Raw genomic sequence first — 17,212 nt, 5'->3', positions numbered from 1 at the left:
TAGGAGAAGGGTAACCTAAATAAACAAAATTACTATGGAAATATCTAAACTGGGGATCCCTTATGTGTTGAGTGTAACTCCCCAGGGTCTTTCCAAAACTGCAACACTGATTATGCAAAGATGAACTGATTAGACTTCAGCATGAAGAGTTCATAAGTCATAGGTCATGTCAGGTAAAAATGTAATACTTGAGAACAGCTGAAGGGATTTAAACCAAAGTTAGTACAAGTATGTATAATGATGTAATAATGTGGACAGCGGCATATTGGTTGACGTCGCGACGTCGAATTATGCCTTTTTTCCTACAGCCTTTAAAATCTATTTTATTTAAATTGAATGAAACACTTGATCACTGTAGAACAGAAATCGCCTTTTACGCACTTTTTAAAACCTTCTGTTTAGCACTAGTTGGACAAAATGTTACACCATTTGTCTTTCCGCCCAATCAAATTTGGTGCTTGCTCTCTGTATTGGGGAATATCGAGATTCAGACAAATTGGTGGCTCTAGGAATATAGATGATGTTCCAAAATGCAATTGGCAAAAGTTTAAAAGACTCTTCCAATGTCCTTCTTTTTTTTTTTTTTCTCAAGATTGCACGGTGGAAAGAAATATAAAATAACTATTGAACTCTCGATAGTTCGTTTATATTTCCAGGTGTTAAAAATCAGCTTTTCCTTGCAGTCCCTTACTGAAACAATAAGCATCCCATGTTGTTGCACTGTTTGTGTTCATGATCTGAAAATGACTCTAAATTGAGCATCACTTACTGTAATTAAGCCATTTGTTTTGTCTCGTGGAATTGGGCAGAGCAAACAACCTGATTTTCCGTTTGGAGCTCTTTCGGAAGGCTAGAGTTGAAGATTTAAAATATATATTAGGAATAAAATTGTAGATTGTTTGGGGGACTTCTATTTGTTTCAGATGCCCCCGTTAACTTTTTAGGTTGACTATGTTAAGCCTAACTGCACTAGTTGGGATGAGGCTGGAGGTGGGAACTGGGAGGACCCCACTTAACATTTTTTGCATTTCTTTTTCGTAACCGCTGGGGATTTCAAATTCTCTTCACTTTCTGACCCAGCTCTGTTCCCTCTCCCCCTCAATCCTCCTCCTCAGTGATTTCAATATCCACATGGACTCCACTGACTCCACCATAACCACTGACTTCACTGATTTACTCACCTGCTTTAACCTCACTCAACATGTCAACTTTCTTACCGATAACCGTGGGCACATTCTGGACCTTGTCTGCTCTATTGGATTAATTTTGCACCATCTCTCTGGCTCCGACCTCACCCTCTCTGACCACTTAGCCATCACTATGACCACCAACATCCCCACCCCAGCACCAAGGCATTATCGCACGATCAACTTCCGTAAGCTAAACGCTCTTTCACCTACCTCATTCTCATCCACCCTCTCTGAAAACATGTCCACTTCTCCCTTCGTTGACCTCCACACCCCTTCTGACCTCACTGACTACTACAACCACACTCTCTCCTCCTGCTTTGACCAGCTTGCGCCTATAAAAACCAAATCGGTTTCTTTCACCCATTCTGCTCCCTGGTTTACCCCTGAACTCTGCCTGATGAAAACTCGTGCTCGCCAACTTGAAAGACCGCAATAAAACAGGTCTCGCAATTCACTCCCAAGCCTACAAGCACTACAAAGATGCCCTCTCCCACGCCCGCTCTGCCTACTACTCTCAAATTATCCACTCTGGCTCTGGAAACCCAAAAGCACTCTTCTCTACAATAAACAAACTCCTCAGCCCTCTGAACACCACCACCCAGTCATTCACAGTAGAAAACTGCATCTCCTTCCTTTCGTTCTTCCAAAGCAAAATTGACAACATCTCCAACAGCTTAACCACCACCGCACCTGCTCCCCCTCAAACCACCTGCCCCCCCCCCCCCTTATCCTGCCAACCCCTGTCTCCGTTCTCCCCAGTCTCCCCTACTGACCTCTCTGAACTCCTCATGGGAATGAAAACTGCCACCTGCACTCTTGACCCCATCCCCTCCAGCTTTGTCAAGGCCTCCCTTCCTGCTCTCTCTCCACTTATCACTGCAACAATAAACTCCTCCCTGTCTACAGGCATCATCCCACCATCCCTCAAAATTGCTGCTGTTACCCCCATTCTGAAAAAACCTGGACTAAACCCTGACACCCTAAACAACTTCAGACCCATCTCCAACCTACCCTTTCTGTCAAAAGTTTTGGAACATGCTGTAGCCACTCAACTCAAACATCACCTCTCTGCCAATAACCTGTATGAAACATTCCAATCCGGATTCCGCTCCAACCACAGTACTGAAACTGCTCTCCTCAAAATCACCAACGACCTTCTCCTCTCCTCTGACGCCGGCAACCTCAACATTCTCATCCTCCTCGACCTCAGCGCCGCCTTTGACACCATCAATCACACCATCCTCCTCTCCCGACTTGAAACCACCTTTAACATTACCGGCACTGCCCTCTCTTGGATCAAATCATACCTCTCTGACAGACACCAGTTCATCTCCATCAATAACTGCAAATCCCCCACTGCTCCCCTCCCCCAAGGTGTCCCCCAATGTTCAGTTCTTGGCTCCCTGCTCTTCATCCTGTACCTGTCCCCCCTTGGTCACTTAATCCGCCGTCATGGTCTCCAATTCCACTGCTTCGCCGATGACATCCAGCTTTTCATCTCCACCAAGTCCATCTCCACCGCCACCCACTCTATCCTGACAAACTGCATCACTGAAATAAAATCCTGGCTTCAAATCAACTTCCTCAAACTTAACTATGATAAATCTGAAATAATCATCATTGGCCCGAAAACGCTCACCAAATCCACCCATAACTTTGCCCTCAACATCGACGGTTTCCCAGTATCCACCTCCCCTCACATCTGGAATCTTGGCATCATCTTTGAACAAACCCTCTCCTTCGACAAATACACTAAACAGATCACAAAGACAGCCTTCTTTCACCTGAAAAACATCGCCCGTCTCCGTCCATCCCTCTCCTCCATGGCTGCAGAAACCCTCATCCACGCCTTCATCACCTCCCGTCTGGACTACTGCAACAGCCTCCTCTATGGTTCACCCTCAATAATCACCAATAAACTCCAATACATTCAGAACTCCGCTGCCCGTCTACTCACCCATTCCCGGACGCGTGACCACATCACCCCCATCCTTTATAAGCTTCACTGGCTCCCCATCCCCCAGAGAATCCAGTACAAAATCCTCATCTTGACCTACAAAGCCCTCCATAACCTGGCCCCATCCTACCTGACTGACCTCTCCAGACACACTCCCACCCGCAACCTCCGCTCTGCTGGTACCAACCTCCTGACCCTCCCCCCCCCCCATCCGGACCAAATTCAGATCCTGGGGGGACAGGGCCTTCTCCATCGCTGCTCCCACCCTCTGGAACTCACTACCTCACACCATCAGAGACTCCTCCTCACTCACCACATTCAAAACATCACGCAAGACCCACCTGTTCAACACTGCATTCAACATTTAACCCACAGCATTTAACCCCTGACTATCTCTTCTCCTTCTCCTTCCTTTTGCTTTGATTATTTACCGATTGATTTTTGTCTTTTTGCACTTGTTTTTTGTACTCTGTCAAAGTGCCTTTTGGCTTCTTGAAAAGCGCTATATAAAATAAATGTATTATTATTATTACTAGCCGAAACCCGTGGAACATCCACGGAAGGGAGGATGTGGTGTTTGGATAGAGTGTACCATTATGGATGGCATAGGGGAGCGCTCATGGGATCTTCTTCTTCCGTTAAGCTCCAATTTTTTCTCTTTAAGTTAAGTCCAATCAGTCCTCTCTGCTCGAAGTGCTCAGGCCATGCCTTCCCGCTCTCATACTTTTATTGCCGTTCGGTGTAGAAAGGGATTGACATATCGTTCGTCTGTTTCAGCTCGTTATCTTTAAGCTTCCTTACGTCTCGCCACCTGCTACACCTCTCTGAGTTACGAGGATTTATGCAACGCACCCCGAGTATCGCAACGTCACTCCATTTAACTTTATTAAAATGATGATAAAGACGTTTCCTTATACAGTATATCCTAATTTAAAATGTTCAAGGGAATAAAAAGACCATTTGGTTCACACCACCCATGTTCGCACCACTCGACTGTCCAATCAGCGGACGGCTCGCTTCGCCTTCACCCAGCAGACGCCAATACGATGGCGTCGTAAGATGGCGTCGTATCGGCAGTTAATCGGATGCTTTTGGGCCCCAACGTCGGCTAATTCAGATTTTTCGAGTATGCCTGTACGTGATAAACAAAGAGCGCGGTTCGTAGATCGTAAATCCATTAGTGCCGTGGGCATCGGGTCACTGGGTGCGGCGTAAAAGGGATAACAAAGTTGAGTCCTTACGGTATTATTATATAGATTATTATGCCTTTTTTTTTATGCCTCCATTGACGAAGTCGCCGGAGGCATTATGTTTTCAGGTTGTCCGTCCGTCCGTCCGTGATAGGTTTTTGTTGCCATGATAACTTGAGAATGGCTGAAGGGATCTTAGTCAAACTTGGTACAGGTATTATAATGAGGTAAAGATGAACTGATTAGATTTTGGGGTCACGAAAAAGGTCAGAGGTCATGTTAGGTAAAAATCCTGTTGCCACGATACCTTGCGAACCAGTGATGGGATTCTGACCAAATTTGGTACAGTTATGTAGAATGATGTAATGATGAACTGATTAGATTTTGGGGTCAAGAGGTCAAAGGTCAAAGTCTATATGTCCAACTTGAGAACAGCTGAAGTGATCTAATTCAAACTTGGTACAGGTATGTATAATGTAAAGATTAACTCATTAGACTTTGGGGTCAAAGTCTGTAATAGGTCTAAAACCTAGAGAACGGCTGAAGTGATCTAATTCAAACTTGGTACACATATGTATAATGATGTAAAGATTAACCGATTAAATTTTGGGGTCAAGAGGTCAACGGTCAATGTCTGTAATAGGTCTATAACTTGAAAACAGCTGAAGGGATCTTTGTCAAACTTGGTACAGGTATGTATAATGAGGTAAAGATGAACTGATTAGATTTTTGGGTCAAAGGTCAGAGGTCATGTCAGGTAAAAATGTGATAACTTGAGAACAGCTGAATAAATTTAAAGCAAACTTGGTACAAGTAGTATAGTGATGTAATAATGTGGGCGGAGGCATATCGTTCGTCGTGATGTCGATGAGTGTCGTTCTCGTTCTCTATGGTTTTGCGCACATTTTTATACCACATACATCCAAATCGAACTTATTGTTCAGGTGTCACATGATTAGGACATAAGGGTTACATGCATTAGGACACTGTAAATTAATTGGCCTGTAATTTCTTCTGAGTTTTAGCATGTTGCCCAAGACATAATGAATAATTATAGAACGATATAATTACACAGTGATTATAGAAATTAACATGAAAAAAATAGTTTTAGTATAGTGTTCATTACGTGATCTATGCTTGTGCATATTTTCAAGTTAATCGGACCATTGGGCACCGAGATCAGTCAGGGAAAGCTCAAAATTACCCAGTTCAGTTAGGGTTAATCCAGGTGGTATCGACCGATCCAACGGAGGGTTCAATGGACGGGCTCCCTCTATAGACGCCGCCATAGCTGGAGGGGCGTCCGCTTCATTCGGCTTGTAGTCCATGGACTGGACCCCAGATTATAGCCAATCGGTACCAACCAGAGGTACCAGATCAAAATATACTTTTATTAAAGCTTATTATGTGTCCTTTTCAAGTAACTTTGCTGGACCACGATAGCTTGTAGCTTTTTTAGACAAATTGCTGTCAAACAGACATACTGTCAATCAAGATTTGAAAGCAACGGCTTGGAGATGTGCGCTTGATAACACACTCTAATATCTCAAATAGGACACAAAACATAACTTTACAAGTCACAAATTCATGTATTTATTACACAATTAAGCATCATAAATCCATGTAAACAAGAAAATCCACAGTTTCACATGTCAAACAGAAAGCTGACTTGTAAACATCGTACCTGTACATGTACATGATCATCTACATTAAAAATCTTCATTGTTTGAGTGGCCAAGTTACACTTGTCTATGTATGTTCATAAGGCATTCAAATATACTTGTACAGTGTGTAGGTTTGATGTTTAGTCAACATCCTCATCATCATCAAGATCTTCAGCATCACTGGTGTTCTGGTCTGAATCATCTTCATCAGCATCCATCATGTTGGTAGTCTTGAAGTTTGCACTCAATTGTGCACTTTAGTCTATTAGACAGACACTGGCAGTTTGGTAGCTGACAAACACGCCGGCATGTACAGGATATGAATTCCATGATGACCTGAGGTGCAGGAGAGCCAGTCATCCACAGAACATCAAGTGTGCCATCCTCTCTTGAAGTCCATCCATGGTTGTCCTGGGGATCTGCTACACAGCTACGTTGCCATATGGCACTTTGATAGTTGGCTCTCAAGGCATGTTGGTGAAGGCAGTCGTCACAGGGTGGTGTTTTTTAAAATGTTTTTATAGCGATGTTTTTATGCTTAGCAGTTTTGACTTCTGCCATTTGTGCCTCGTCAGGCTGAAGTGGTGTGATTGCTGGAGGACTTCTTCTGTCGCCACAGTTGTAATTGGGTGACACAAAGGGTTTAGGAGGAATATAGCGTCTTCTGTCCTTCTGCATTCCTTCTCTGTTTGTGGGGAGCTGGGCTGTTAATACTTGCGGTTGTACAACAATCCCATTAACTCGATGTGATGTCCCTCCTCCACTGAGGGTTTCCACCTGCCTGTCAATGTTGTCGTATGCTAACACAGTAGGAATCCCAGGATAAATATTTGATGGCAGCACAATATCATTTTCTGGTTGTGTTTGCAATTTCTGCAGATATAAAGCTGTGTCTATTTCCAACAATGTAGAATATGATATCCCATGACCTAGACGGTTAAGAATCTTTATGATCTCGACATTACCAGTCAGTGATTTTACTGTCCAAGACAATAATATGTGCTTTGATGTCTTTACTTTGCCTGAAGTTGTTCCATATATGAGATCTTGAGTGAATGACCACACCAATCTCTGAACACGAGTTGTGCTACTTGAGCTCTTTGTTTCACCAGTTAACAATTTTGTTAGAAATGCTTTGAGTGATGATGGGATGTCCACATATTTGTCATCTAGTTAATTTGGGCAAGGTGGCCAAGGCTGTTCATTTTTGGCTTCCTTTATTTCGTTCCGCAAATGTAAAGCTGCTTTAGAGAGCCATGCCTCAATATCCTGATCATGCTTTGAGTACATGTCAAGTTTCTCCTTCATGATCATATGTTCTTCTGCTAATTTTTGGAAGGGGGCTCGGCATGGCATAGCATAGGGTACGCGGTTGCTAACAAAATAGGTTTGGTGCAGGTGGAAGTGGAAACCGGGTACCCCCAGGTGCCAGGTGCCTTCAGGGCGGCATGGCCGTGCGCCTTAGGCGCCCGGCGATATCGCCGAAAACGGGGTTTGTATCGTGTGCCTTCAGGTGCCAGGTGTCCACGACCGCTCCACACGTATAGAGAAACACTTGAGAACGATTATCACAGACACTTTTCATGTACGATCGTGATGATAGTTGTGCTGGCGCAGACAGCTGGAGTTAAGTTTGGATCGGGACGCCCCCCAGTAATGGCGGACGCAAGAGCGCCACCTATCGGTGAGGGGGCCCGATCGTCCTTTTTGGATCGGTCTGTAGGTTTATGCTCAAACACATATAATGTTCATTTCAAAAGAGCAACGCAGAATGTATCGTCATGATGTCAGGCATCTTTAAAATATACATCACATTGGATTGCATGCTATTCCAGAATTCCGTATGAGGGGATTAAAAAAAGTTATTGGCCGAATTTACATGCAAGGCATGTATGTTTGGAATGTATTGTTTGTACTGCATCCACAATAACCACAATTACGGTGATTGCCGACATGTTGGGTTTTAATCCCGTGAATAGGTTAACTAAAAGGCTTACTTTGAATGGCGTGTACCTTGAACAGTTGAGTAAACTTATCTTTTAAACTCATGAGTGTCTGAGGGAGTACGATTATCAATAAAACAAGTGCCTTCATGAATTTATTTCCCTCCAGGAGTTCACAATCAACTGAATCAGTCGATGTGGGAAAGATGGTAGGAACAGACATGCACACAACCTTAAGAAAGATGTAATTTAATGAGTACATGAGACGCACAGCACAGAATCCTGAACAAACAACAATTAATAAGTGTGAATAATTATCACATGGCTTAAAGATAAGCACCCCACCCCCATTCAATGGGTATACGCATGCATACTGTTACGGATTCGTCATTTCCATCTTTGTGGTTTTCATCCACTGGAAGCATTTTTAGTTTCATATACTATTATTGTTATAGTTTGAGTGTGAAATGGAGATAACTGTCTTCAAAGGTAAAAATTAGTGTTTCAAAAGAAAAACGAAATGGATCGGGAGAAACCGGAAGAGGAGGAAGAAGAGGCTTGAGCGGATCAAGTGAGATCGGGAAGGAAGGCCGATCTGCTTCGAGGTGTCGAGCGGACGCTGGTGAACATTGGTCACGAGCGAAAATTGGTTTCCCCGGGAAAGGGATTCCTGTGACAGTGTCGTTATTACTGTGGCAGATAAACCTGCGTGACGGGTTTTGCTGTTGGTTCCGAAAGTGAATCATTGTTGGAGAGCAGGTTCGCCTCCATTACGGGCCCGTCTGCCATTTCACCTCGCACCAGCCATTTCACCTCGCACCAGCCGTTAGCCTGGTTCTCGTGTGTCGTGGATTTCGCTTGGGAATTCTCCGCTTGGGTTCCGCGGTTCTCCGCTTGGGAGCCGCTGCTCGTTCATGTCAGCGTCATTGTCTGGTGAACCGAAGGTGTAAATTCCCAGTCGCCTTTTGGGTGAACTTTTGCCTGACCGACGTCGGCCCGACACCTCACCAAGTGGCTCTTCAGCAGCGTCGACTGTCGGCCGTCCTGGGTTCAGGTCTCGGTACGATCTTTTTCTTGTGATCACCGGAGCGTGGATCGACTTTGACCTGGTGTCGTGACAGTGACTTTGGGGGTGTTACATTTCGCTCACATGGAGTACCGTGAGTTATTGAGTTAAGAAACTGGTGGTACCATCATAGGAATTATATGGTATTTGTTGTGCAATTGAGGTTTTATTGTACTTGTGCAAGTTGTTATTATTGTGTGATATTAATACAATACTTGGGTTTTGTAACGATTGATTGGTGTGGTTTCACCATTGGTCATTGGCACACATAATAGCACATCTTTCTGCCGTGACTCCTTTCGGGGCTCGGAGGTACACCGTGACCGGGTTTGGGGAGGAGCACGTAACGACACGCGACACACACACACACACGCACACACGCACACACACACACACACACACACCTGCCCAAGATAGTTGGAGGTTGCAGTTCATTACCAGAGTGAACACAGTGGGTTCTCTTGGCATGCTGGAGGGGGTGGCCCTTTAAGTGCTAGCAATTTTTGCTTTCAGGGGAAAGCGTGGGGATTTGCGATGGTACGCCATCGACTTTGCTCTCATTGTAACTACTCGTGGCTTTGTAATCGTGCATATGGAACCAGGCCATAATCATTCCCATTTCAAAATGGAACAAAACTTCCTTTGCTCTCACCACCCGATATCATTACTCTACATTATGGTTAAAGTGTTTGACCACCTCATTCCTCACTCGCAGCACTCTGTCCTACCATCAACATGGGTTCAGACCACTAAACTCTACAACTACATATCTCGTTACCTTAACACAGCTCATTCTTAACATCAGCCCCAAAAAACACAAACGTACCGTAATCACTACCATTGACGTTAACAAAGCCTTCTATACTTTACTCGGACACAAACTTGTACAAAGGAGTCTTGCAACAAGCATTGACAGCAATGACAAACTTTAGATCTGGCAGACAAGCATGTGCTACTACACTCAACTAGAGTTCACAGAACACATTACCCCACGCTCTTGAGAAACAAGGACATGGGCTGGGTTGGTGAACAACAAATTTGATTGGTCGTGATGATGTACACAATGTTGTAATATTTTGTCGAAGTACAGCTAAACCAAAGGGTTTTGAAAGTGTAAATACGGCGATTTGAGTTCTATATTAAATTAAATTTAAATGAAATAAATATTTTAAATGTTATAGAAAAACTTTTTTTTTTTTTTTTTTGGAGGTTTGTCGCCTTTGCTGTGTCTTTTACACCACCTTATTTAACATATTATGTTAGTTCTTCAACATGTTACATTGGTTCTTCAACCATTTAACATGTTACGTTAGTGTTTGTGTCCTCCATGGTGTCCTGAAAAACAGCAGGTTTCCTTTTGCGAATAATTTTCAATTTTTTTTTACTGTCCGGCAGGCAGACAGGATAAATTTTTGTTTTTTAAATCTCACACCTCTGTGCACATGTGCGATTGGGATGAATTCAACCAAAGTACTGCTAAACTACAGGTTTGTTTTCTGATTCATGTTTAAAATATAACAGATTGAAATTATTACTCGATCATAAACTGATGTTTGTAGCCAGACAGAGACCAAGTGAACCAATTGCTTAACCCCACTTTTTTGCTTCGTGCTTGTAGGGTAAAAACACTATCGTCCAAAGATCTCCCACATTGAGGACCGCAAGGAGCTGTTCTTTCCCTAGCACCTTTTGACCTTTTCCTCCAACGTCCCAGAACCCTAAACCCATGTGACGACGACCTGTGCAGAAGACCTTTCCATCACAGCACAAAACCACACAACTAATGCAACCACTTGCTTACTTCAACGGTACATAAAACAATTGCAGCTCATACGAAACAGAATCAACATCTCGCCAACTAAATTAACGATTGCTCTTCTAACGCCAGACAAGTACGAATCAACTATTACCCAACGATCACAATGTATAACCAACAACTCCCCCTAAACAAAAATCCAAAAATACTTGGAATCATGTTTGATACTCGCATGATTATACTAAACGCATAACAAACCATAGTCGAAATCCATCAAAAACTCAATGCACTAAAAGCATGGACACTATAGTTGGTCAACAAAATGGAATCCCTAACTACAATTTATAAAGTTTATCGGAACCACTATCAAATACACCAGCCCAATTTGGGGTCCTCCCATATCCAAAGCAAACATGCTAAAACTCCAACAAACCCAGAACCATCCCAGGCTGCACCTAACGCATCGACGGACATAGACCACCTTCTTACAGACAAAAAAAACTTCCCCTCCAACACCACTTTGACCCCAGAGGCACACACTTCATTGATGCCATCCAGACACCAGAGCATTCATGTCACCCCTTGTTCAATTACTCACATCCTCCCAGACACAAAAAGACCTCCCCCACAACTTGCTATAACATCTCGAATGTGCCACCTCCACCCTCAAACATGTCTCAGAAAAACATTCACAATCACATCACCACCACAGTTTTGCAACAACAGAACAACAATAAAATACTCAACGAACCACACCATCATTCATCCATTCTTCCAAACAAGCTCGTCTATTGTCCTCCAGAGTAACAACAGCCAGACCGCAAGGAGTCTGGTTGCCGCCGTGCACTTAGAACTTGTTTGACAAAAACGCGATGCAACTCAGGACCCGCTCTTCGCACGTTGGAACCTTGAACCCGACACCATACCCCATCTAATCACAACCTGCCCTCAACTCATACAATGTAGACAAACTCTTCGACATATAGATTATTTTAACAATCACTGGGGGGCATATCCCGTTGGAGTGGTTGGAGCTTCTGTGGGGTCACAGGCTTCCATTGAGGATGCCATGGGCTACATGATTATTATGATGAGATTGTGCCAGAGATTATCACCTCCATTCCAACGTTGTGCTGCCCTAACAGACTTCGCACCAGAGGCAATGTTTCTTGTATTAACTATGCAGAAGGGAAGAATTTGTATAAATTACTCTTGTTATAAATGACTGCTCTGTATGCACAGGTGGCTCGACCACAGACTTCTGCCGAATGGATCCACGATTATGTGGGATTGAGAGCGAACGCTTGGGGTTTGATGCCGTACGTGCAATCCACAAGCAGATGGATGATGATGCTAATGGAAACGTGGACGTCAAGGAAAGCCGAGAGGTCAGACTCGCATCTTTTTTTTTTTTTTAAACGCACCATGCCTGGTATGGTGCGTTAAAAATTGTTTTAAATGTTTTAAATGTATGGGTGATTGTTTTAAGTTCTGATTGAAGTAGACCCCATGGTTTTCTTCATCTTCCAAATTTTGACTGTTTTGTTTGTGTTTTGAAAAAGTATTTTTCCAACTACGATGTCCTGTTTGTGATTCCTTCCTGATCACTTAGCTCTTCATGCTGGGATCTCGTGTTCTAATCTCGTGTGGTTTGCCATCACAAAACGAGTCTTGTAACAGGAAATTTGTAAAAATCATTTTTGAGATATCTACATTTCCTAAATCTGCAGAAAACAAACTTCTAATGCTACCAGACTTATTATGTTAGTATGTTTGTATCTTTTATGACATCTGTATAAACAGGAAGTGGTAAGATGTTAAGAAACAAAGTACGAAAGAACTATATAAACTATATAAAGGACAATATGGTTGTCCAATATTCTGGACATTCACCTTAGCACCTTGCATATAATACGGATAACTATGAAGATAACAGCCCATGAGGCTGGTTTGGGGAGGGGGGGGGGGGGGGATTCAGTGATGCACCTCTTTTTAAGTAATGATTTCAATATGGTAAAGGAGGTGGAGGTGGGAGAACATTTGGGGATGCATGACCACAACATAGCAAGTACAACTCTATTATTGAGATGTGAAGTTTGGGATAGTGATTTAAGGCTGTTGGATCTTCAGAGGGCAAACTTGTGTGCATATGAAGTGATTTGCGAGCTTTATATCGGCAACGGTTGCTAGAGTGAGATGTGCATGGAAGAAGTTTCGGGAACTGAGTGGCGTGCTGACGAGGAGGGGAGTGTCGTTGAACCTGAAGGGAAAGGTGTATGCTGCATGTGTGAGAAGTGTTATGATTTATGGGAGCGAGACATGGGTAATGAACGTAGAGCAGCAACGAAGGCTGGAAAGGGTGGAAATGCGAATGGTTCGGTGGATGTGTGGAGTATCGTTGAGAGAGAGGAAGACAAATGATGAATTGCGAAAGATGATGGGAATAGAGCCTGTGATGGATGCTGTGAAGAGAAACAGTTTGAGATGGTTTGGTCATGTGTTGAGGAAGGATGAAAGTGACTGGCTGAGAAGAGTGATGGAAATGAATGTGGACGGAAGTAGAGGACGGGGAAGACCGAGAAAGACTTGGCTAAAGATGGTCGAAGAAGAAATGCGGGCCAGGGGGTTAACAAGGGGAGATGCAGAAAATAGGGCAAAATGGAGAACATTGTCATGGGGACTGCAAGGCTAACCCCTGCTCTTGCAGGGAAAATGGCCTTTTAAAATGCCTGTTGTGTTGTTGTATATTGGCTAACGTTAATGAGTGGGTGGTGTGCATCAGAGAAATAGGCAACTTTCAATGAGGAAATGTGTAGGGTGCAGAGTAGGTGTATTCCAGTGAGGTGAAAATGTAATTTCAGGTAATTAATTAAGTTAAGGTAAAAGTAATTATGTTGAGGTAAAATGTAATTTCAGGTAGTTAACCGGGATCGTTGAGCAAGGAGTAATCTTAAGGACGAGCAAGCTCAGCCACCCGATCAAGACCAGGTTATTTAGACTGTAGAACATGGGAGTGCACCTTGGCAATGTTGGACCAAATGGCCCTATTTCCCTCAAGTAGGCTCCTAAGCCTCGCAGGTGTGGGGCGTGGGAGGGGGGGTTGTGCTCATGACCTGGGCATCCCCAGTATGTATGCAAAATTTGATGGAGATTGGTCCAGTGGTGTGGAATTGTATAGGAATCAAAGAAAAGACTATATATATTGTTACGGATTCGGGGGTCGGCGCTCCCCTTATGAAGGGGGGGGGGGGGGTTAATCCCCTTATCCGTGACTGACCGACCCGAGTCCTTAGAAGTTATAACGCTCCTTCCGGTCGGTATTAGCTAGGGTCATTGGTCAAGGTAGTCCCAAATACCTACGTACTAACCCGACCGTAAAGCAGGGAAATAACTCCCGCTCGAACCACGGACGTGATGGTAAATGCCGAGCGGTTAGCAGTCCGCGATCCGAGCCGTTAACAAATGACTAACCCGATTCTGAGCGGTTGCGATCGTGCCACAGGTACTCAATGGAAAGAAAGGACAGAGGCGATCGGATTAGGGAAAAACCAAGAAATAACAAGGTGATTTATTTACAATCAAAAAGAAGAGGAAAGGAAAGAATGTACAAGAAGAAGGAGGACACACGGCAGGCTTAACTATACAGTCTTAACTTACAACCCCGGACAAACATACACACTCACATGGGATGGTAGCTGGTCGGGTGGAAGGTCCAGGTGGATGGTCCAGGCGTTGGGGTCCGGCTCCAGGTGTCGCTCCGGTTCCGTGGGCGAAAACCCGGCAGGCAGCTAGTGCGCTTGCAATGAGCGCCGCCGTATCTCCTCTCTCGCCGTATATCTTCTCTTGCAAGAGCGCCGCTGAGCAAGTCCTCGCAAGTCCGCATGCGCAGTTCACCCCGAAGAAGTCGGTGAAAGAACTCCGTTTGTAATGCACGCTGCCGATCAAGTCCGGATCGAAAGGCAGTCCGTGGCGCAGTCCGTGCAAAAAGGAGTCCCCCAGCGCAGTCCGTTACAATCGAGCTCCCTCACGCAGTCCGTTACAATCGAGCTCTCATGCAGTCCGTTACAATCGAGCTCCCTCACGCAGTCTGTGAAAGGGGCTTGGCGCTCGCACTTATATAACGCGCTTTCAGATCAATCCGCGCGCTTGGAAACGACGCCTGCCAGCGAGCTCACCTCAGCCCTGTTTGGCTGGTAAGGTCTTACCGGCTCCGCCTTTGATGGCTGGTTGACAGGGCCACACCTTGTCCTTGGCGATCCGCTCCCTTCTTCCTCGAGCTTGACCGCGTGGTTAATGACGGCGCCTGAGTGAACGCTAACCAAGGCGCGTAACAGAATTGGGAGAGAGAGGTTGGAAAAATGGCCAGAATGGATTGGGACCTATCCTTATTTAATTGATGCAACGCAGATTCAACTATTGGGAACACGGCCTTATCTGAAACACATAATAATGAAATAAATGGGATTTCTAAGGTGACCTACGTGTTGCTGTGGCCTACCTATGGGTGCTACCTTTGACCTTTTAACGATGAGAATTATTTACAAGTATTTACACAAGTGAGGGTTCTAAAACAGCAACAATATATATATGTATATATATATATATATATATATATATATATATATATATATATATATATTGTGGATATGAGGATTGTATTTTTTTTATTGTGTGTTTTATTAATATTGCTTGATTCTGGACCCTCCTGCCTCCAGTGTTGTGTAAAGGTCAAAGGGCGTCCCATAATTAGTCCATAAAGCATACACGTCAGCCAATCATAGATTTCCCCCTGGTTGATAGTTATATCTTTATTATGTGTATTAGGGTAAGGCCTTGTCTCCCATTAAGATGACACTCCATTGCACCAAGTGAAATAGAGTAGATTCCTTCCATTTCCCCTTTCATCATTGCCAAGCCTCGATTGCCAATTACATCCCCTCCAAAACCACCATTGAACATGTGCTCGGGTCGGGGAAGACGGGCGTGCCCGCCCGTTGTCATCAAGGGCGGAGCCAGAGGGTCGCGCGACCAACCAGGGCCGAGGTGAGCACACCGATGGGCGTGTCCTAAAGGCCGGCGGCTTGATCGCCGGAGGCGCTATAAAAAGCGCGCGCGCAAGGCAAAAAGGAAGATGATCCAGAAAGATGATCCAGAAAGATGATCCAGAAAGATGATCCAGAAAGATGATCCAGAAAGATGATCCAGAAAGATCATCCAGAGAGATCATCCAGAGAGAACATTAAGAAAGATCATCCAGGGAGATCATCCAGAGAGATCATCCAAGAAAGATCATCCAGGGAAGCACAAAGCCTGCTATTCGTCGCCTTGCTCGCCAAAGTTGGACCAAGCAAGAGAGTTGGGCAAGAAGCAAGCACGTTGTTCAGTTGTGTGGTTGGACCAGACGAGTCCTGGCAAAGCACGCGACGTCAGCAGTAACAGCGGCAGCCACAGCAGCAACACAGCAACTTGGGGCCTTGACGGCAGTTTTGAGCAGGGCCGTGAAGGAACGGCGGCTGCCAAACGCGCCGATCGTGCTGCAGTGTCCGTTGGACCTTCCTTTCCCTCCAGCCATCCACCTCCTGCCTTTCCATCCTTTTGTGTACGTGAGTTTGTTTTGTTTGTTCTGTCCATGGGTATTTAATTAAGCTTGTATAAGGTAATAATTGCACGGTCTCTAATTCTTCTGTATATTATTTTCTTATCTTTCCTTCTTCCTTGGTTACTTTGAGCGTGTATATAGTAGGAATAAATTTAGTAGTATTTCCAACCTTTTTTTCGTCTTCTTCTTCTTCACATCCGTGTCGCTTTTGTCTTTTCCATATTGAATATCTGTGGCGTGATCCGGCCAACGTTCGGGAATCGGGTTAGTCGGGGTAACTGTTAGGGCCGCGGGGCCTCCGCTCGGCAAAACCAACATCTTATCCGCGGTCCGTAACTATATATATATATATATATATATATATATATATATATATATATATATATATATATATATATATATATACATACATACATACATACATACATACATATATATATATATATATATATATATATATATATATATATATATATATATATACATATATATACATATATATATATATATATATATATATATATATATATATATATATATATATATATATATATATATATATATATATATATATATATATATATTGTTATGGTTTTTAGAACCTTCCCTGTGTAAATTTTAGTAAATGTTCCCTTATAAATGATCCCCTGTAAATATCCCCATTATTTGGCTTTATTAAAGATCGCACCCTAGTTAGTCCATGTACAACACGTAGAGCACCATAGGACCTCTCTGTAGTTATTTCATTATTATGTGTTTCAGTTAAGGATCTGTTCCCAATATTTGAATCTGCGTTGCATTAATCAAATAAGATAGGCCCCTTCAATTTCCCCAATCATCTCTCCCA

At 43.7% G+C, this 17,212-nt stretch overlaps 1 protein-coding gene across 10 annotated transcripts in view; it reads left to right on the top strand.

Annotated features, from left to right (window-relative positions):
- The window catches only part of STIM1 (stromal interaction molecule 1), a 124,574-nt gene that overhangs the window by 58,407 nt on the left and 48,955 nt on the right, over positions 1–17,212 (top strand). For all 10 annotated transcript variants that reach the window (XM_068116117.2, XM_078775392.1, XM_068116137.2 and 7 more), the window contains one exon: positions 12,009–12,154. In XM_068116117.2, coding sequence (XP_067972218.2) covers positions 12,009–12,154 — 146 coding nt within the window. The remainder of the gene's footprint in view (positions 1–12,008; positions 12,155–17,212) is intronic.

This window comes from Myxine glutinosa, chromosome 1, assembly GCF_964187855.1.
Source record: "Myxine glutinosa chromosome 1, kmMyxGlut1.1, whole genome shotgun sequence".
In the NCBI taxonomy this organism is placed as follows: Eukaryota; Metazoa; Chordata; class Myxini; order Myxiniformes; family Myxinidae; genus Myxine; species Myxine glutinosa.
The sequence above is the reverse complement of the archived record's forward strand: the minus strand, read 5'-3'. Positions and strand labels throughout refer to the sequence as shown.